This window comes from Macaca fascicularis, chromosome 15, assembly GCF_037993035.2.
Source record: "Macaca fascicularis isolate 582-1 chromosome 15, T2T-MFA8v1.1".
NCBI lineage: Eukaryota > Metazoa > Chordata > Mammalia > Primates > Cercopithecidae > Macaca > Macaca fascicularis.
The window spans coordinates 126700550-126722657 of NC_088389.1; the positions used below are offsets into that span (position 1 = coordinate 126700550).

At 43.7% G+C, this 22108-nt stretch overlaps 1 protein-coding gene and 1 long non-coding RNA gene across 25 annotated transcripts in view; one reads left to right on the forward strand and one right to left on the reverse strand.

Moving 5' to 3' along the window:
* SLC35D2 (solute carrier family 35 member D2) overlaps positions 1–22108 on the forward strand; it is a 63620-nt gene that overhangs the window by 18933 nt on the left and 22579 nt on the right. For 7 of the 24 annotated variants that reach the window (XM_045372882.3, XM_045372886.3, XM_045372892.3 and 4 more), the window contains 5 exons: positions 3147–3214; positions 10706–10777; positions 11971–12039; positions 18002–18104; positions 19386–19478. In XM_045372882.3, coding sequence (XP_045228817.2) covers positions 3147–3214; positions 10706–10777; positions 11971–12039; positions 18002–18104; positions 19386–19478 — 405 coding nt within the window. Of the gene's footprint in view, positions 1–3146; positions 3215–6544; positions 6642–10705; positions 10778–11970; positions 12040–18001; positions 18105–19385; positions 19479–22108 lie in introns of those variants that run through there. The other 17 variants (XR_012424948.1, XR_012424949.1, XR_012424950.1 and 14 more) reach the window with 10 other exon arrangements.
* LOC123569069 (uncharacterized) lies at positions 10718–18604 on the reverse strand. The gene is made up of 5 exons (XR_006692584.3): positions 18484–18604; positions 17721–17851; positions 13640–13790; positions 11676–11738; positions 10718–10858 (listed from the first exon to the last, which is right to left on the reverse strand). It is a non-coding gene; the product is annotated as an uncharacterized lncRNA (long non-coding RNA).

The window sequence follows — 22108 nt, forward strand, 5'->3', positions numbered from 1 at the left end:
CCCTGGATTATTTATCAGACAGACTAAAGAAGCACATGCTTACAGCATCAGTAATCAGGGGATCCCAGTGTGGTGGCTCACGCCTATAATCCCAGCAACTTGGGAGATCAAGGCAGGAGGATTGCCTGAGGCCAGGAGTTGGAGGTCAGTGTGGGGAACATAGTAAGACGTTGTCTCAAAAAAAAAAAAAAAAAAAAAAAAACAGGTGCGGTGGCTCATGCCTGTAACCCCAGCACTTGGGAGACTGAGGCAGGCGGATCATGAGGTCAAGAGATTGAGACCAGCTTGGCCAACATGGTGAAACCCCGTCTCTAATAAAAATAAAAAAAAATTAACTGGGCATGGTGGCGCACACCTGTAGTCCCAGCTACTCAGGAGGCTGAGGCAGGAGAATCGCTTGAACCTGGGAGGCAGAGGTTGCAGTAAGCCAAGGTCATGCCACTGCACTCCAGCCTGGGCAACAGAGTAAGGCCTCATCTAAAAAAAAAAAAAAAAAAAATTCAGGGACATCCAGAAAAAGAGAAAAATAAAGGGTTGAAGTATATGAAAGCTGTCAACCTAATCATCATGAGAAAAACCAGAATATTACTGGGCTTACTTACTCTTATTTTATCTTATAGTATAATTTTAAAACATTTTAAAATGGTAAAATCTATACATAGAGAAAAAGGCATCCTATTTGAATGTGTAATTGAATGACTAATTACCCTTGTAAACCATTACTTAGGTCATGAAATGGGATCACAAAGTCTTCCTTACCCACTATCCTAACTTTTCTAACAATAATTTTCTTGCTTTCTTTGTAGTTTTTCTAAATCTGGATGCATCCCTAAATTCTTTTTTTTTGAGACGGAGTTTTGCTCTTGTTGCCCAGGTTGGAGTGCAACTCAGCTCACTGCAACCTCCAACTCCCAGGTTCAAGCGATTCTCCTGCCTCAGCCTCCTGAGTAGCTGGGATTATAGGCATGTACTACCATGCCCCACTAATTTTGTATTTTTAGTAGAGATGGGGTTTCTCCATGTTGGTCAGGCTGGTCACGAACTCCCAACCACAGGTGATCCGCCCACATTAGCCTCCCAAAGTGCTGGGATTACAGGCTTGAGTCACCGCACCCAGCCACATCCCTAAATTCTATAGTCTCGTTTTACCTGCTTTTGAACTTGAGATAAAGGGGATCTAACTCTATGTTCTTTTGTATCTGGCTTCTTTCACTTAATATTATGATAGTGAAATTCATCCGTGTTGTGTGTGGCTGTATTCTTTTATTTTCATCGTATGAATATATCACAATTTACTTATCTGTTCTATTATTCATGGTAATTTGGATATTTCCAGTTTGGGGGCTAGAAAAATAAAAAGTACCACCCTGAACATACTTAAAAGTTGGACCCTGGCATCCATGTGTTAGCTGGGGCTGCCATAACAAAATACCCCTGGCCAGGTGGCTTCAACAACAGAAATGGATGTCCTCGCAGTTCTGGAGGCTGGAAGTCCAGGACCTAGGTGCTGGCAGGGTTGACTTCCGGTGAGGCTTTGCTTCCTGGCTTACAGACAGCCACCTTCTCACTGTGCCCTCAATGGTCTTTCCTCCGTGTGTGCACTCCTGGTATCTCTTCCACTTCTTTTTCTTTCTGTTTTTATTTTCATTTTTATTATTATTTTGAGACAGGGTCTAGCTCTGTCACCCAGGCTAGAGTGCAGTGGTATATCCACAGCTCACTGCAACCTCAAACTCGTGGGCCCAAGTGATCCTCCTGCCTCAGCCTCCCAAGTAGCTGGGACTACAAGCATTTGTTACCATGCCTTGCTAATTAAATTTTTTTTTTTGTAGAGACAAGGTCTCACTATGTTGCCAGGGCTGGTGTTGAACTCCTGGGCTTAAGCTGTCTTCCTCTGTCGGCCTCCCAGAGTGTTACAATTACAGGTGTGAGCCACCGTGCCTGGCCTCTTCTCTTCATATAGGGACACCAGTCTTGTTGGGCTAGGGCTCTACCACTATGCCCTCATGTAACCTGACTTCCCTTGGTTAAGACCTCATCTCCAAATACAGTCACATTGGGGATTAAGGCTTCAACATGTGAATGTGGGGAAAAACAAGATTCAGTTCATAACAGTGCCTATGAGTGAGGAATGTGTCTATCAGGGAGTGGAACTGCTGGCCCTGGGGCATGCATATCTTCAGCTTCAATCTGTAAAGTTGAACAGTTCTTCTTGGTGGCTGTACCAGTTCACCTTCTGACAAGTGTGCATGAAAGTCCCTGTTGCTTCACATTCTTGGTATGTGAGTCATATTACATTTTGCTAATCTGGGTTGGGTGAGGTGGCTCACACCTGTAATCCCAGCACTTTGGGAGGCTGAGGCAGGCAGATCACCTGAGACCAGGAGTTCAAGACCATCCTGGCCACCATGGCAAAACCCCATCTCTACTAAAAATACAAAAAATTAGCCGGGCATGGTGGCGGGTGCCTGTAACCCCAGCTTGGGATTACAGGAGACTCAGGAGACTGAGGCAGGAGAATTGCTTGAACCTGGGAGGCGGAGGTTGCAGTGAGCCAAGATCATACCATTGCATTCCAGCCTGGACAATAAGAGCAAAACTCTGTCTCAAAAATAAATAAATGCATCAATAAATAAATTTTACTAATCTGGTGGGTGTGTTGTGACATCTTATGGGCTTTAATTTGCATTTCCCTGATGACCAGTGGGGAGGAGCCTCTTTTCTTTTTCTTTTTTTTTTTGAGATGAAGTCTTGCTCTATCGCCCAAGCTGGAGTGCAGTGGCGCGATTTTGGCTCACTGCAACCTCTGCCTCCCGGGTTCAAGCAATTCTCCTGCCTCAGCCTCCTGAGTAGCTGGGACTACAGACGTGTGCCACCACCCCCAGCTAATTTTTGTATTTTTAGTAGAGATGGGGTTTCGCTATGTTGGTCAGGCTGGTCTCAAACTCCTGACCTTGTGATCCACCTGCCTTGGCCTCCCAAAGTGCTGGGATTATAGGCGTGAGCCACCATGCCGTACCAAAATCATTTTTTAAATGTCTGTTTCAATATCCTCTCTGGCGAAGTATCTGTCACCATTTTTATATGTGAAGGAAAATGCTTATTGGAGTTCTAACCAAATATTCATTCTTTTTTTTTTATTGAAGCTGTTTCCTCTGCCTCTCCTCTACGTTGGAAACCACATAAGTGGATTATCAAGCACAAGTAAATTAAGGTAGAGTGTGGGATAATGGCTAGTTCCTCACCTCTGTGCTGCCAATGTTACAAAGACTAAGTTTGATTTTGCCATTGATAGTGCTTCTACTATATATAGAAGACAATAATATTCAGTAATTTAAGAAAGTAAGGTGGAGTTTTGAGTTTAATTGGCCAATGATTTTAGGAATGTTAAAAAGCTTATTTTTTTAAATTATTTTCAAGCCTGAACATAGAATATGAGAGCTGTAGACATTAAGGTAGAGAAGGTCTGATTCATCCAGGTACGACTGTTGGTATGAATGATTTTGTGTGACTTTTGGTTTCGTCTCCGTTTTATAAGAGCAGGAACATCTCCTCAGGCTTGGGGTAGACCAGGTTTGGTGCAGGGAAGAATAAATGACAGACATTTTCAAGTGTGTGCTGTATACATTTGAAATTTGCATCTGCATTTATTTCAGGGTCTTTTTTTTTTTTTTTTGAGATGGAGTCTCACTCTGTCACCCAGGTTGGAGTGCAGTGGCATTATCTTGACTCACGGCAGCCTCCACCTTCCGAGTTCAAGTGATTCTCTAGCCTCAGCCTCCCAAGTAGCTGGGATTACAGGCATGCGCCAACACGCCTGGCTAAGTTTTGTACTTTTAGTAGAGATGGAGTTTCACCATGTTGGCCAGGCTAGTCTTGAACTCCTGACCTCACGTGATCCATCTGCCTCGGCCTCCCAAAGTGCTGGGATTACAGGTCTGAGCCACTGTGCCCGGCCTATTTCAGGGTCTTTTGATTATGGGGCACATAATACCTTATCCTTCTTGGAATGCTATTAAATGGATCAATTTCACTGTTAATGATTTTAAGGGTTTGATATCTTTTTTGAGACGGAGTCTTGCTCAGTCACCCAGGCTGGAGTGTAGTGGTGCGATCTTGGCTCACTGCAACCTCTACCTCTTGGGTTCAAGCGATTCTCCTGCCTCAGCCTCCCAAGTAGCTGGGATTCCACGCCTGCCACCATGCCCAGCTAATTTTTGTATTTTTAGTAAAGACAGAGTTTTACCGTGTTGGCCAGGCTAGTCTTGAACTCCTGACCTCAAGTAATCCGCCCGTCTCGGCCTCCCAAAGTGCTTGACTTACAGGCATGAGCCACCACGCCCGGCCTAAACTTTTTCAATAAGGACAGGTTTTCACCACTTCATATAGGAAAAGCAGGATAAAAGCTTCCTTCCTTTATTAGTGCTCAGACTAATAAATTAGTGTCCCGACACCTTCAATGGTGACCAGGGAGGGTTGTTTTCTGTTTGTTTGTTGTTGTTTTTTCCTATCATGGATTCATGCTTTTTCATTTACTTGATACAAGTCCTTTATCAAATATGTGTTTTGCAAATATTTTTTTCCTAGTTTGTGGCTTATCTTTTTATTTTCTTAACACTGTCTTTCACAGAGCAGAAGTTTTTAATTTTAATGAAGTTCACAATCATTTTTTTTTCATGGATTATACTTCTGGTTTTGAATTTGAAACCCATCATCAAACCAAGATCATCCAAATTTTGTGTGCTATCTTCCAGAATTTTTGTAGTTTACGTTTTACATTTAGGTCTCTACAAATTTGCCTGCTCTAGACATCTCACACAAGTAGAATCGTACAGTATTTTTGCCTTTTTTGACTGGCTTATTCACTTACATCATATTTTCAGGGTTTATCCATGTTATATTAGGTGTCAGATTTTAATTCCTTTTTCAAGCTGATTAATATTCCATTGCAGGTATATATATAATATATATATTATATATGTGTGTATATATATGCATATATATGTGTATATATGTGTATATATATGTGTGTGTATATATATAACATTTTGTTTATCCATTTATAAAAATATTATTTATTTATTTTTTTGAGACAGGGTCTCGCTTTATTACCCAGGCTGGATTGCAGTGGTGCAATCACAGCTCACTGCAGCCTCACCCTGCTGGGCTCAGGTGATTCTCCTGTCTTGGTCTCCTGAGTTGCTGGGGCTACAGGTGTGCACCACCACGCCTGGCTTATTTTTATATTTTTTGTAGAGACTAGGTCTTACCATGTTGCCCAGGCTGATCTTGAACTCCTGAACTCAAGCAATCTGCCTGCTCCGGCCTCCCAAAGTGTTGGGATTACAGGAATGAGCCACTGTGCCCAGCCTGTAAAAGTTTTTAATTTTGATGAATTCCAGTTTTTCTATTTTTTCCTTTCGTTGCTTGTGCTTTTGATGTTTTATCTAAGGCTTTGCCTAACCGAAGGGTCATAAAGATTTACTTCTATACTTTCTTCTAAGAATTTTATAGTTTTAGATCCTATATCCAGGTCTTTAATACATCTCAGAGAATTAAAAATTTTTTTCTTTTAAGTAATGGGGTCTTTCTATGTTGCTGTGTTACCCAGACTCAAATGCAGTAGCTATTCACCGGTGCAGTCATGGCTCACTGTGGCCTCAAACGATTCCCCACCTCAGCCTCTCGAGTACCTGGGACTGCAGGCACATGTGACAGTACCCAGCTCTTGCGTTAATTTTTTGTATATGGTGTGAGATAGAAGTTCAAATTCATTTTTTTGCACGTGGATGTTCAGTTGTCCCAGCAGCATTTGTTGAAAAGACTGTTCTTTTTCCATTGTATTGTGTTTGCACCCTGGTTGAAAATCAATTGATCATAATTTTAAGAATGTATTTCTTGACTCTTAATTCTATTCTCTTGATTGTATATCTATCTTTATTATTATTTTTTTGAGACAGGGTCTTGCTCTGTCACCCAGGCTGGAGTGTGGTGGCACAGTCACTACTCACTGTAGCCTTGACCTCCTAGGCCCAAGCGATCCTCCCACCTCAGCCTCCCAAGTAGCTGGGACCACAGGTGTGCACCACGACACTTGGCTAATGATTATTTTAATTTTTTGTAGAGATAGCATTTCACCATGTTGCCCAGGCTGGTCTGAAACTCCTGGGCCCAAGGGATCCACCTGCCTCAGCCTCCTAAATTGCTGGGATGATTGGAGTGAGCCACCATGCCCATCTATCTATCTATCTATCTATCTATCTATCTATCTATCTATCTATCTATCTATCTTTAAACCAGTACTAGCTAGTCTTGATTATTGTAACTTTGTATTAAATTTTGAAATTGGAAAGTGTAAGTACACCAACTTTGTTGTTCTTTTTCAAGATAGTTTTGATTTTTTAATTCTCTTGCATTTCCTTATTAATTTTAAAATCAGCTTGTCAATTTCTGCAAGAAAAAAAAAAAGAATAAATAAAGCCAGCTAAGATTTGATAGGGATTATGTTGAATCTGTGACTTAGTTTGTTAGTGTTGCTGTACAGGACTACCCGAGGCTGGGTAATTTATGAAGAAAAGAGGTTTGTGTGCTTCACAGTTCTGCAGGCTGTGCAAGAAGAATGGCGCCAGCATCTGCATCTGGTGAGGGCCTCAGGCTACTTCCACTCCTGGCGGAAGGGGAAGGGGAGCCAGTGTGTGCAGAGATCCCGTGGCAAGATGGGGGGTGCTATCAGGGTCCTTTAACAATCAACCTTCATGGGAACTAACAGAGTGAGAACTCACCCCCCGCCCTGCCCCAGCTGATTAATCTATCCGTGAGGAATCAGCCCTCACAGCTGAAACATTCCCCACTAGGCTCCACCTCCAACATGGGGATCTAATTTTAACATGAGGCATAAAGGGTCAGATATCCAAACTAGCAATCTGTGTATCTATTTGAAGAGCATTTTTAATAACATAAGGTTTTAATAACATAAGGTCTTTTGATCCATGAACATGGAGTGTCTTTCCATTTATTTAGGTCTTCATTACTTTCTTTTTTTAATTTAAAAATTTTCTTAGAAGGCCACATACAGTGGCTCACTTTGGGAGGCCAAGGCAGGTGGATCACCTGAGGTCAGGAGTTTGAGACTAGCCTGGCCAACATGTGAAACCCCGTCTCTACTAAAAATACAAAAATTAGCTGGGTGTGGTGGTGGACACCTGTAATCCCAGCTACCTGGGAGGGTGAGGCAGGAGAATGGCTTGAACCCAGGAGCGGAAGTTGCAGTGAGCCAAGATCGCACCATTGCATACCAGCCTGGGCGACAAGAGCGAAACTCTGTCTCAAAAAAAAATTTTTTTTTTTTCTTAGAGATGGTATCTCACTCTGTTGCCCAGGTTGGAGTACAAGTGGCATGATCATAGCTCACTGCAGTAGCCTCGACCTCCTATGCTCAAGCCATCCTCCTGTCTCAGCTTCCCGAGTGACTGAGACTACAGGCATTCACTACTGTGCCCGGTTAATTTCAAAAACATATATTTTTTTGACTTGGCGTGGTGGCTTACGTCTGTAGTCCCAGCACTTTGGGAGGCCAAAGCAGATGGATCACTTGAGGTCCGGAGTTCGAGACGCGTCCTGATCAACATGGTGAAACCCCATCTATACTAAAAATACAAAAATTAGCCAGGTGTGGTAGTACACGCCTATAATCCCAGCTACTCAGGTGGCTGAGGCACAAGAATCGCTTGAGCCCAGGAGGCGGAGGTTGCAGTGAGCCAAGATCATGCCACTGCATTCCAGCCTGGCAACAGAGCAGGACCCTGCCCATGCTGGTCTCAACCTCCTGGCCTCAAGCAATTCTTCCACTTCAGCCTCCCAAAGTGCTAGGATTATAGGCATTAACCACCGCACCTGCTGGCTTCTTTAATTTTTTTTTTTAAACAATGTTTTGTAGTTTTCTGCACACAAGTCTTACACTTCTTTTGTTAAAATTTTGTCTAAGAATTTTATTCTTTTTGATATTATTTTAGATGAAATTGCTTTGCTAACTTAATTTTTTTTTCTTTTGAGATGGAGTCTCGTTCTGTTGCCCAGGCTGAAGTGCAGTGGTGCAATCTTGGCTTACTGTAACCTCTGCTTCCTAGGGTCAAGCAGTTCTCCTGCCTTAGCCTCCCGAGTAACTGGGATTACAGTCACGCACCACTATGTCCAGCTAATTTTTTGTATTTTTAGTATAGGTGGGGTTTCACCATGTTGACCAGGCTGGTCTTGAACTCCTGACCTCAAGTTATCCACCCACCTCGGCCTCCCAAAGTGTTGGGATTACAGGCGTAAGCCACTGTGCCCGGCCTAATTTCATTTTTGGATTGCTCATTGCTAGTGAGCAATATTCAGAGTTGACTTTTGTATATTCGTTTTGTTTCCTGCACATTTGCTTGATTCACTTATTGTGGTTCTAATAATTTTTAAGTGGATCCCTTAGGATTTTCTGTATAGAAGATGTTCTGTACAACAAATAGAGATTTGCTTTAGTTCTTCCTTTCCAAATGAGATGTTTGTTTTTTTCTAATTGCACTGTCTAGAACCTCAAGTACAGTGTTGAATAGATACAATGGTGAGAGTGAATATCCTGGTCTTGTTCCTGATCATTAGGGGGAAAACATTCACCTTTTAACCATTATGTATACCTTATTTGCTTTTAAAAGGCATAATCTAGAATACTTTCCGAATGTAATTGAAAATATAAAACGTGTTGTTGTTGTTGTTGCAGCTTTGAAAAATGTAGATCCAGCCAGTCTCATAAGGCATATTTAGGTGTGAATATAAAGTTCCTGAACATTCTTTCTGCAGCTGTTCTCTGGATGCAGCATGGTTGAGAATGTGAAGCCTGTGCTGGGGTCTGGTTGGCTGAGCTGCCACTCTCCTCCTGTGCTGCTGTTCCGGCTCTGACTTTCTTTCCCTAGCTCATCGGCCGCTCAGGGTCGCATCTAGAAGCAGGTGGAGATGGGCTGGCATTTGGCAGCCCTGGCAGTCTGTTGACTATGCATTGAGCTGCATCCTGGAATCTCTGGGTGTTAGGAGTGGGTAAAAGGTTCTTAAGTATATATTTTAAGGAAATATAGCCTTATTACATAAAATTTGGGGAAGAAAATCACCCATAAATCTACCTTTTAACAGACAATTTTAAATACTCATTTTCAGCCCAGCACGGTGGCTCACGCCTATAATCCCAGCACTTTGGGAGGCTGAGGCGGGTGGATCACCTGAGATCAGGAGTTCAGGACCAGCCTGGCCAACATAGTGAAACCTCGTTTCTACTAAAAATGCAAAAATTCGCCGGGTGTGGTGGTGTAATCCCAGCTACCCGAGAGGCTGAGGCAGGAGAATCGCTTGAACCCAGGAGGTGGGGATTGCAGTGAGCTGAGATTGCACCACTGCACTCCAGCCTGGGTGACAGAGTGAAACTCTATCTCAAAATAAATAAATAAATAAATAAATAATCATTTGCAGCCCTTTTCTGTATATAAAATGTATCTTGTTACATTGTAGACCCTACATAGCTTTGTATCCATTTATTTTATTTAATATTAATTTTCCAATAGTATTTGTATTACAGTTATAATACCATGTTCCCTCAACTGAATGTATCATGATTTATTTAACCATTGTGATGTCTGACATTTAGGTTGTTTCTGATGTTTTTCCCACAGACACTGCAGTGAACACATTTATGCATGTGTTTTTTTCCTGTCTTTCGATTATTACCTTAGAATAAGTTTCCCAAGAAGTAATTAGGTCCAAGGTCAGAACCTTTTTTTATTATTTTGAGACAGAGGTTGCAGTGGTGCAATCTTGGCTCACTGCAACCTCTGCCTCCCGGGTTCAAGCAATTCTCCTGTTTCAACCTCCTGAGTAGCTAGGACTGCAGGTGCACACCACCATGCCTGGCTAGTTTTTGTATTTTTAGTAGAGAAGGGGTTGCACCATGTTGGCCAGGTGGTCTCAAACTCCTGACTTCAAATGATCCATCCGCCTCAGCCTCCTAAAGTGCTGGGATTACAGGCGAGAGCCACCGTGCCCAGCCGGTCAGGACTGTTTAATGACGATGCATAGGCCTGACTTGATTTGTCAAAGGATGTATCGGTTCACATCATGAAGTAGTTTCAGCATAACCTTTAGAATGGTTGGACAGAATGGTGTCTTAAATTGCCAAGTGAAGGCTGGGTGCGGTGGCTAACGCCTGTAATCCCAGCACTTTGGGAGGCTGAGGCAGGAGGATTACCTTAGGTCAGGAGTTAGAGACCAGCCTGGCCAATATGGCGAAACCCTGTCTCTTCTAAAAATACAAAAATTATCCGAGCATCATGGCGTGTGCCTGTAATCCCAGCTACTTGGGAGGCTGAGGCAGGAGAATCGCTTGAACCCGGGAGGCAGAGGTTGCAGTGAGCCGAGACAGCACCAATGCACTACAGCCTGGGCAACACAGTGAGACTCTGTCTCCAAAAATAAATAAATAAAAAATAAGTAAATAAATTGCTAAGTGAAAGTGGCATGAAATCTTTTAATCTCCATTTATTGTTATTATTTAATGTGATTTGTTAATGGTAAATGTGAAAATTAATTTGGAAAATTAGTAAGCTTAATTAAAAATGTAAAACATGTAAAAGAAAAAACCAATCAACCAACCCTTGGTGTCTGATATGCTTCACTCTTTTCCTGGCAGCCTGCCGATGTTCACCGTGCTCAGGAAATTCACCATTCCACTTACCTTACTTCTGGAGACCGTCATACTCGGGTGATTTTGTTTTTCCTCCATTCTTCCAGTGTGTCTCCCACCACTGCATTTCTTTTACCCAGCAAATTCTAGTAGCCATTGCTAGTTGGGCAATAATTTAAGGACAAATGGTTTATTCATTTAAAAGTAGTTGTGTGCTTCTGAGATTCCCTAAGAACTTAATGAGGGATTTTTTAAAAGTTGTAATTTTACCATAGACAAATAATGCATGTTTGTGGTAGAAAATCATAAGAAAGGGCCAGGCGCGGTGGCTCAAGCCTGTAATCCCAGCACTTTGGGAGGCCGAGGTGGGCGGATCACAAGGTCAGGAGATCGAGACCATCCTGGCTAAAATGGTGAAACCCCATCTCTACTAAAAATACAAAAAAATTAGCCGGGCTGGTGGCGGGCGCCTGTAGTCCCAGCTACTTGGGAGGCTGAGGCAGGAGAATGGCGGGAACCCAGGAGGTGGAGCTTGCAGTGAGCCGAGATCGCACCATTGCACTCCAGCCTGGGCGACAGAGCGAGACTCTGTCTCAACAACAAAAAAAAAAAAAAAAGAAAAAAAGAAAATCATAAGAGAGAAGGAAAAAGAAACTCCAAAACAGATGTAAGCCTGTTTCCTGAGCCAGATGGAATATATACCAATTTCGGAATACAGAAGAGAAACTGTCCACGTATACATACAGGATAGGTGTGCAGGGTATGAGGGATGTCAGTTCTGATACAGTGATTATAATATCAGAAGAAATTAATTTTTATATTGTTGGTATAAAATTTCTCATGAGGATATTTAGTTTGATATCCAAAAAGTTGATTCTTGATTTTGCCGGGAGGATTATTTAGAAAGGAATTTCGGTTGGTGGTTCAGTGTTTTAAGCCCTTGTACTGAATATTATCTTAATCTTTGAATACTCACTATCAGTCCGTACAAACTAGATCCACCAGCCGGAGCGCTTCTGTGTTTTGTCCCAGTATCTCTCTAGTGAGAACAGAGAAATCAGTTTGTAATTAGATTAAGAAAACTGCTTAAGAAATAATGTAAATTTAGTCTGGCTTAGAAACACTTTTAGTGCTTTCTCTACTTCAAGCATTGTCTGCTAGATTTTAGCTGTAAAACTGTTGATGTCTATTTTCAATTTGTTTAAAAAATAGAATCATATTTCAATGTTTTCCTGTCCGCTCCCTTTCCTTTCTTTATGTATTTATTACAGGAAGCAGTATTCGCTCAACATCATCATCAGTGTCTTTGCCATCATTCTCGGGGCTTTCATAGCAGCTGGGTAAGACTTTGGACTGTTCCTGCTCAATAACTTCTTTGTGTCTTTCACAATAGGCCCAGCCCCATCCTCTGTTTTTCATTTTCCATCTGGCTGCCATTGAATTGAGCAGCCAGGAGACAAATCTGTTGAAGTTAGTGGAATCCCTGTGTGTTCCTGTGAAAGTCAAAGTGGGTCCCACCTTGGCCAGAAAATTTCTGAGAATATGTGAAGAGAGCATTGCAAGATATTAGTACAGCTTTTCTTCACAAAAAGCAGTGAACTGTTTACGTTTCTTACTGAATGTTTGTCTTTAATATAACAGCTTTACTTGAGAAGTTCTTAGGCATTTGATTAACAATAACAGACTTACAAAGCCTTTGTATGCTGATTTATTTTATTATTCCATGATACCTTAGCAGTTGCTATTTCCGATGGTAGAATGCTAAATGTATGTGTATGTTTGGGATACAAGCCAACACTGGTGCACGACTACTACTTTAATGATTATTTTGCAAAAGGAATAACAAGGACTGTAAGTCTTCATGGGCAGGCAGGTGCTCAGATTTCTCTGTTACAGCATGCATGGTGGATAGTGCATGTTAATAGTTACATTCCCTGGGTGTGGTGGCTCACCCCTATAATCCCAGCACTGTAGGAGGCCTGGGTGGGAAGATCACCTGAGCCCATGAATTTGAGATCAGCCTGGGCAACAGTGAGACCCTATCTCTACAAAAAAAAAAAAAAAGAGAGAGAGAGAAAATTAGCCTGGCATGGTGGTGTGTGCCTGGAGTCTCAGCTACTCAGGAAGCTGGGGAAAGAGGATCTCTTGGGCCCAGGAGTTTGAGGTTACAGTGAGCAATGATTGCACCACTGCACTCCAGCCTGGGCAACAGAGTAAGATCCTGTCTCTAAGAAAAACAAATCATGCTTATTATTATTATAAATGTATTTAGTCCATTGTGCAGACTAAGGTTTATTACTTAATGTTTCATCTGTACCTTTCTCTCCCCTAGTCCTAGCCATGGGCTGAGTTTCACTCCTTGAAAGCTGGCTCTGTGGTCTCAGTGCTCCAATTCACACCGTGGGTATAGTGCCAGCACCCATTAGACAGCAGCGCTCAGAGCCTGGTCTAGTCATGACAGGCTTTTTTTGGAATGAAATTTTAGGAGTAAAGTAGTTTAAAAAGGGAGGAGTTCTATGGAAGATGCTTTGGGGCTAAAGGGGACAGCTTCCCCCTCTACTCTCTGAAGGTTCATTAAAAAAGGAACTGTGGTGGCTCACGCCTGCAATCCCAACACTTTGGGAGGCCGAGGCGGGTGGATCACCTGAGGTCAGGAGTTAGAGACTAGCCTGGCCAACATGGCGAAACCCGTCTCTACTAAAAATACAAAAATTAGCCCGGTGTGGTGGCGTGCGCCTGTAATCCCAGCTACTGGGAGGCTGAGGTAGGAGAATTGCTTGAATCTGGGAAGTGGAGGTTGTAGTGAGCTGAGATTGTGCCATTGCACTCCAGCCTGGGTGACAGAGTGAGACTCCATCTCAAAAAAAAAAAAAAAAAAAAAAAAAAAAAAGGAACTGACAAAAGAGCAGATTGAGAAGAGAAAAAGACACACAGATTTACCTTCCCATGCCTGGGGTGGAGATCACGGGAGAGCGGCCACCCAGTGACCCAGTGGGGTGCAGGTGCTTCTATATCCTTCTTCACGGAGGGCAGGGAGTGGAGACAATGCTTTGGAGAGGTCAGGAGTGATGACTGGAGAGAATGAATGGGCCTGGGAGACAGAAATTGTAAAGGATTGATTCTCTTTGGAATTTGCACCCGAGAGGCAGACATTATATTTTTAAAGTCTGCCCAGATGTGGCTGCATTCCTCAGTCTTGTTCTCTGCAGTAGATGTCAGAGAGGGGGATGGAAAGCAAGTGTGTTCTCATGAGTGGCAGTCTTTTAAGGTCGAAAAGGGAGTATCCAAGAAAAACCTCTTCAGCATCTGCTGCCCTTCAAGGGCTTCCCATGTAAAATAATCTGCATGCCAGGGTCCCATATTTTGGGGTGAAATTCCCTGGGCTCCTCCCACGGCACTCTGAGGTCTCCCCAGCACAGCCCCTCTCTTCTAGCTTCCTTAGGGCTCATCTTGAAAACCACTGGCTTACAGCCAGTTAAAGACTTTTGCAAAAAATGGTTTATAAAACTGTTGGTAAGTCTTTGGTGAGGAATGGCCCTTCAGTTACCATGTGTATACAGGCACGTTTCCAGAACCAGGGAGCAGAAATCCAGTCTGTGCTTCACATATGCATGGACAGTCTGCAAATGATCTGAAAGGGTAAATCAGGGTTCCAAAAGCATCTGACTTTCAACCAAGAACCAGCCTGGAGTATCCATGCTCAGGCTGGCCCTACCTCTGGCACTCACAGAACGGATCCCCTCCTGGCTGCTGGCATTCACAGCGCTTAGCCACAGATCAGCCGTGAGTGCTCAGCTAGAGACCAGCAGAGACCCCATCCTGCTCTCCTCTTACATTAGCGCATCCAGATGCAAGCAGTGGCAGATCAGAATGTCCGGTGAGCAGGCGATGCTGCTGTAACAAACAGCCTCCACATGGCAGTAACTTCACTCACCAGATGCACCCCATCCATGCCACACACACCACCCAACACTAGGCAGTGCTAGTGAGAGGGCTCTGCTCCATGTGCTTACTCAGGCATCCAGGCTGATGGAGTCCCTGCCTCAGAGGGCACTTCCTTTACCAAACAAGCAGGAAAAGGGAATGTGGGGAATTGTGTACTGGTTCTTAAAGGTTTCACCCAGAAGTGACATGTGTTACCTTCTCTCACATTTTATTCAAAAAGCAAGTCACATGGCCAGAAAAAGTTAAAATACAACATCTGGGCTGGGTGTGGTAGCTCATGCCTGTAATCCTGTTACAGGAAAGGGGTCCTGATCCAGACCCCAAGAGAGGGTTCTTGGATCTTGTGCAAGAAAGAATTCAGGGCAAGTCCACAGTGCAGAGGGAAAGCAAGTTTATTAAGAAAGTAAAGGAATAAAAGAATGGCCACTCCATAGACAGAGCAGCCCCGAGGGCTGCTGGTTGCCCATTTTATGATTATTTCTTGATGATTTGCTAAACAAGGGGTGGATTATTCATGCTTCCCCTTTTAGACCATATAGGGTAACTTTCTGACGTTGCCCTGGCGTTTGTAAACTGTCACAGTGATGGCGGGAGTGTAGCAGTGAGGACGACCACAGGTCACTCTTGTGGCCATTTTGGTTTCGGTGAGTTTTGGCCGGCTCCTTTACTGCAACCTGTTTTAATCAGCAAGGTGTTTATGACCTGTATTTTGTGCTGACCTCCTATCTAATGCTGTGACTTAGAATGCCTTAAAACCGCCTGGGAATGCAGCCTAGTAGGTGTCAGCCTCATTTTACCCAGCTCCTGTTTAAGATGGAGTTGCTCTGGTTCACACGCCTCTGACAATCCCAGCACTTTGGGAGGCCCAGGTGACAGGATTGCCTGAGCCCAGGAGTTTGAGACCAGCCCTGGCAACATAATGAGACCCTGTCACTACAAAAATAGAAATAAAAAAATTAGCTGGGCATGGTGGCACATGCCTGTAGTCCCAGCTACTCAGGAGACTGAGATAGGAGGATCGCTTGAACAACTGCAAGGGTTACATGAATCTGCTCTAATTGATTAAACAAGTAAATTCTTCAGAAATGTCTGTGCTGTCACCACCGGCCTAAACAAATGGTGGGTAAGCCGCCTGACAGTGGCCCAGGCTTCTGGGAGTGGGAGCAGTGCTGCTGGGAACTCTTGGTCCCCCGAGTAGGAGTTCCCCTGCAGCTCTCCCAGGAGGCGGGCAGTGTCTCCTCCCATCCTCTTTCCACTCACTTAGCTCTGCCGTCTAAGGGGGCAGCAGACTCTGCTCTTCTTCACGCTGAATCACATATGGGTAGGTAAGAAATTTGGAAGACCCTTATTTTGAAGAAAATCCTTTTGTTTTGAGACGGAGTTTCACTCTTGTTGCTCAGGCTGGAGTCGCAGTCTTGGCTCACCACAACCTCTGCCTCCCCGGTTCAAGTGATTCTCCTGCCTCAGCCTCCCAAGTAGCTGTGATTACAGGCATGCGACACCAGGCCCAGCTAATTCTGTATTTTTAGTAGAGACGGGGTTTCTCCATGTTGGTCAGGCTGGTCTTGAACTCCCAACGCAGGTGATCCATCCACCTTGGCCTCCTAAAGTGCTGGGATTACAGGCATGAGCTACTGCGCCCGGCTGAAAATCCTTTTTTTTTTTTTTTTTTTTTGAGACAGAGTCTCGCTGTGTCGCCCAGGCTGGAGTGTGGTGGCGCGATCTTGGCTCACCGCAAGCTCCGCCTCCTGGGTTCACGCCATTCTCCTGCCTCAGCCTCCCAAGTAGCTGGGATTACAGGTGCCCGCCACCAAACCCGGCTAATTTTTTGTATTTTTAGTAGAGACAGGGTTTCACCATGTTAGCCAGGATGGTCTCGATCTCCTGACCTCGTGATCCACCCGCCTCGGCCTCCCAAAGTGCTGGGATTACAGGTGTGAGCCACCGCACCTGGACTTTTTTTTTTAAATTGTGACTGAGAGAGAATTCTGACTTACGATGACTAAAATTAACTTCCCTTCTCACAAATATGTTTGTAGATAATAATGTGTGGAGGCCTCAAGCAAAAGTCTAATTTAATTTGCATTCAGATTTTGGTACAGTTTTTGCTCTCTTTCATTCTCTTTGGTTAGAAATAATCTTATTTTGACGTTGAAGAAGATTTAGGATATGCCCCTCCAAACTATGCTACTGTGGGATCAGGATTATTTTGAGCTGAGGACAATTGAGAATCAACACATCAGGAAGTTTGCTGCCTTCTCCTTTCTGCCTAAAAAACAGGGAATCAGTTTCCCATTGTGAAGGGGGCCCCTTCTCCCATCCCAGGAAGAGGAGAGCAATTCCTGTCACTGGATGGAGGATCGGCCCTGAGATGCATCTGCATAAACAAACCCTCAAATAACCCTTCTCTTTCATCATTTCCACTGTAGATTTCCTAGTTACTTTCTAACAGTTACACAATTTATTTGTTCCTTGAAGCCCAAATCCTCTTTCCTTTGTCACAATGTAAGTCCCCAAGCCTCACTGTTTCTTTGAGTTTCACTTATTTTCTGTGAACTTTAGGGAACGTATTAATAAGATTTGTATTCTCTTTCTCCTGTTAATCTGTCTTTTATCAGTTAAATTAGCAGGCCCCCAGACACTGAACCTGAGCGGGTACAGGAAAAGGTTTTCCTCCCTGGCAGTGTGTATTTCTGAATATTATGGTCTAGCACTGTCTGCAACCATCAAGTGCAGGTGGGTGGGCCACTTCATGGCTCAGCTGTTGCTCTTCCTCTTGTTCCTGTCATAGCTCCCCAGATGTTTTTACACTGGTGCTATTTATAATGGAAATGGAAGAGAAGATGTTTCAAAAGAACGGGAAGAAAGGAGCCAATAAGGGGTCACACAGAAGGATGGACAGGGTGCGGCTGGGGCACCAGAAGGAGGTGTCACTGCCTCATGCAACCCCTCTTACCCAGTCTCTGCCAGCTGCCCCTCACTGGCTGCACCCTGGGGGTGGCCCTGTTCACTACAATAAGCAAAGTCGCTGAGTGGGACAGGGTGAAGCACTCCCCTTAGGAAAGTCAGGGCTCACCAATTATTACGCGGATTCCTCAGCTGGCGAAAGAAAGGGGCTGCAGTTGAAGGAAGATGGTTCCTGTCCCTCAGGTTTTAAGCCGTTCACTGCTGAGTTGAAGCCACCTGATGGGCTGGTTTGGTTTTTGTCTGGAGGCAAAGCAGAGGAATTAACCATTCACTACCGCACAGCGTGCCACAGAAAAGTGCATTTGATTAGGGAAAGGTAAAACAGGCGGGCTTGGAGGCCAAGTTAGGAGTTTTCGAATAATCCTTCTCCTTTTGTGGTCTCCCTCCCAGGTCTGACCTTGCTTTTAACTTAGAAGGCTATATTTTTGTATTCCTGAATGATATCTTCACAGCAGCAAATGGAGTTTATACCAAACAGAAAATGGACCCAAAGGTACCAGACCTTGCCTATGGCTTTTTGGCTTTGTCATCTGGGCCCTAGAATTATATGAAAAACGAAAATGAATGTGTACAGTTGGCATGTCATGTAATTTATATAATATGACGTGTAGATTCCTAATTTATTTTCAATTATCTTGTCTGTGTAAGTTATTATTTGCAAAATTTTGGGTGAAAATGAGATAGCATGGGAAAAGCTACTAGTTTAGATGCACACTCAGAATATATAAAAAGGGATTAATTTGAAAGGCAAACTAACTTTTTTACTGGCATCATCAACGACCAAGGCAAGGTCAGGGGTCACGATATTTGTTCTGAGAGCACTAGTTTGGAGTCTGAAGATGTGGGTTAGAGACACAAGTTTTGCTACTTACTGGCCGTTGTGACTTTGAACCTTAACTTCTCCAAACGTCAGTTTCCTCATCTGTGGAATGAAATGACTGCAATGGATAATTTGTAAGGTCCTGTCCAGCAATAGCTGCTGCTTCTGATGATGAGGGGCTGGGGCAGAGGAGCTTTGCTTTTGTGTGGCTGCCTGTCACGTGGAGGCCCCATCCCTCCCCCCCCACAGCTGTTACAGGAAGCCCGGGAGGATGAGTCAGACATATGTTTCTTTGTTCCAAGCTCTTTGTGCTGGATGAGGGAGTTCACTCTGACCAACAGGCTTATTTCTATGAGCTTTTTTTTTTTTTTTTTTTTTTTTTAATCTGCACTGTGTTTTTTTTCCCCCCTGCATGGCCTTTTTTTTTTTTTTTTTTTTTTTTAACGGTAGCAGTTTTACAAAAACAGGTTTGTTGTCTTTGCAAAATCACAATATGTCATCCTTTTTTGAAAATGGTGAAGTGGTGTGGCCACTTTAATGAAAGTAAATGTATAATGCTGCTGTCCTTTAATGGAAACAGCAGATGTTTTTAAAGAGTTTTGTTTATATTCACGTTTTTAATGTTCTTTATTTTGTTCCAGATTTCCCATTTTGAATAACATGCTTAAAAAAAACCCCACACAATTAGAATGCTGGAGATGAATGGAACCCTAGAGACTTTCCACTGCCATGAGTTTTCTCTGTAGTTTTGGTGTAAAACAAATGTTTATTCCAAAATCTCAGTACCCTCAAAATGAAGCATTTTATGTCAGAAATTTGCTGAAAATATTCCAGTACAGTTGCCCAGAATGCATATTCTAACTTTGCATGAATATGCAGTTGAATAAATGGCTCCAGGAAATCTGTGCGTCATGTTTCTAAAATTGAGTGGTTTTTATGTTTTTGTTTTTGCAGGAGCTAGGGAAATACGGAGTGCTCTTCTACAATGCCTGCTTCATGATTATTCCAACTCTTATTATTAGTGTCTCCACTGGAGACCTGCGACAGGTGAGCTGATGGCAATCGTTACAGTCTTCCTTAGCAGGCTGTAACATTTTTAATATTTAACATTTGGTATGCACAGAAATAAAACGTGTAAAGGTAGCTGGGACTACCAGGAGGGTACATGATAACAAGATGTTTGATATCCCTAGTAATCTTTTGGCACTACCCTTGCATTGGCATTTAGCTTTAGCCACATATCAAGGAGTGCCAAGAACTGTGGACTTGGAACTTTTTGGAACACAACAATACAAATCTGAGTTTGAGTTCCATATCGCCCTTTGCTAATGTGGGACCCTGGGAGAGCTACTTACCCTAGAAGGGGATTTTGATCATTTCAAAAAATAGGTTTATTTATTTGTTACTTTCTATTACGGACATTTTGAAACGTGCACAAAATAGAATAATTCAATGAGTAGTCACGGACCCACCACCTAGCTTCAACACTTTGGCATTTTGCCATATTATTTTATCTGTCCTCATCCACCCCCACTTTTTTGTTCCCTGGAGTGTTTTAAAACCTATCCCAGCCATCACGCCATTTTACCTCTAAATATCCCAGGATCCACATTTGAATTTTGGGAAGGTGTTGTTCTTTCAGCATTTGCCCTGAAACCCGATCTGATGCTGGTGAGAGACAAATGAAATGGTCAATTTAGTGGTAAGATCTGAGGCCCAGTGGAGCGGTGGAGGCCAAGTCTCTTAGGAAGTGTGGACATTCACTACAGTGACAGCTCCAGCGGCCACCCTGAAGGGTGCAAGACGATGCCCTAGATACTTTTCCTATATGATGGGAATAGCCCATCAGGTGGCTTCAACTCAACAGTGAATGGCTTAAAACCTGAGGGACATGAACCATCTTCCTTCAACTGCAACCCCTTTCTTTCGCTAGCTGAGGAATCTGCATAATAATTGGTGAGCCCTGACTTTCCTAAGGGGAGTGCTTCACCCTGTCCCACTCAGCGACTTTGCTTATTGTAGTGAACAGGGCCACCCCCAGGGTGCAGCCAGTGAGGGGCAGCTGGCAGAGACTGGGTAAGGGGTTGCATGAGGCAGCGACACCTCCATCTGGTGCCCCAGCCGCACCAGACTTCTTCAGGAAGTCGCAGGCCACACAGCCTCTGAGAATTTTGCTGATGTGTAAGTGAGTGTGAGAAACGAGATGCGAGGGGCAAAACCCTCCTCGGCGGGACCTGCACCCACAGACTCAGCTCCAGACACAGCCCCGACCAGCCCGGCGGTAACCCCCTCATTGCTGGGCTGGGGCTGGGGCCGCACCCATTGACCCACGGCCAGGGCGGTGTTTCCATGTCGAGCAGTCAGCGTGGGTGCGTGTTGCCCACCAGCTGAAAGTCGATCCCATTGGCAGCTCTTTTAGGGTCTGAGTGACTCTGAAGGCTGCAGGCTGCTGTGGACTCCTGGGCAGCTCATTGTTCTTTCGTTAGCTGGACTTTCTCACTTGACCAATTCTCTTCCCAGAAGGAGGGGTCAGCAGAGGGGCTGAGCAACCTCGTCCCCGGGCACAAACAGCCATTTCCACGGGTTTATGCGGAAAACCACCAGGTGGCACCAATCTGGATAAAGAGCTCTTGTTTCGGGTTAATCAGAACGTTGTGAACCTGGGCCTCCTGTTAATTCCGTGCTGGAAGATAAAGCGGGCACCTGCCCCTCTCTAGGAAGAATGAGCAGGGCAGGATATCTGAAAACACAGTATTTGTGTTTCCGCTACCAGCAATCAATCTGAAACTGAGTCAGTGCCAGCAACGTTACAAAAAACTAAATTATGAACTCTTGGCCAGGCGTGGTGGCTCACGCCAATCATCCCAGCACTTTGGGAGGCTGAGGCAGGCGGATCTCCTGAGGTCAGGAGTTCGAGACCAGCCTGGCCAACATGATGAAACCCCATTTGTAGAGAGTATTTTTAGCAGTAAAAATACAAAAATTAGCCAGGCATGGTGGCAGGCGCCTGTAATCCCAGCTACTTGGGAGGCTGAGGCAGGAGAATCACTTAAACCCAGGAGGCAGAGGTTGCAGTGAGCTGAGACTGTGCCACTGTATTCCAGCCTGGCTGACAGAGCAAGACTCCGTCTCCCCCCAAAAAAATCACAAACTCTTCATGAGTGGTTCTAGTGGTTTGTCTCCTTTCATTATTATAGAAGTGAGTTTTTTTTTTTTTAATCACTGGAGTTTTATCTGTTCTGAAATTCTGGTATTTTAGATAATTTTTTTTCCAGAAATAGAAATCTAGAAACTCCTAAAAATTGTTAAAACACCTCATTGGGACTAAAAGCATATTTCCCCATGGGAACAACGCTATGAAAGGCATAGTGACCAGAAACTGAATTTTAGGTAGTTGATGAGTAAAATAGATTAGGTGTATTATGTTAATAATTTATAACATTGTTTCAGAAGAAATATGTGTTCTCATATCAAAGTCATTGGCTTATAAACTTATAGCATGGTGTTTTCAGAAGCTGCTACATGCCTGTAATGATTATCATGCAGAATTCTACTTTCTCATGTAATAATAATAATAGCCAATATTTGTTGAGGGCTTATGATGTCAGACATTTTTCAAAGCATTGTTCATGAATTATCTGACTGCATTTCCACGACGGAAGAGAAGGTCCTGTTAC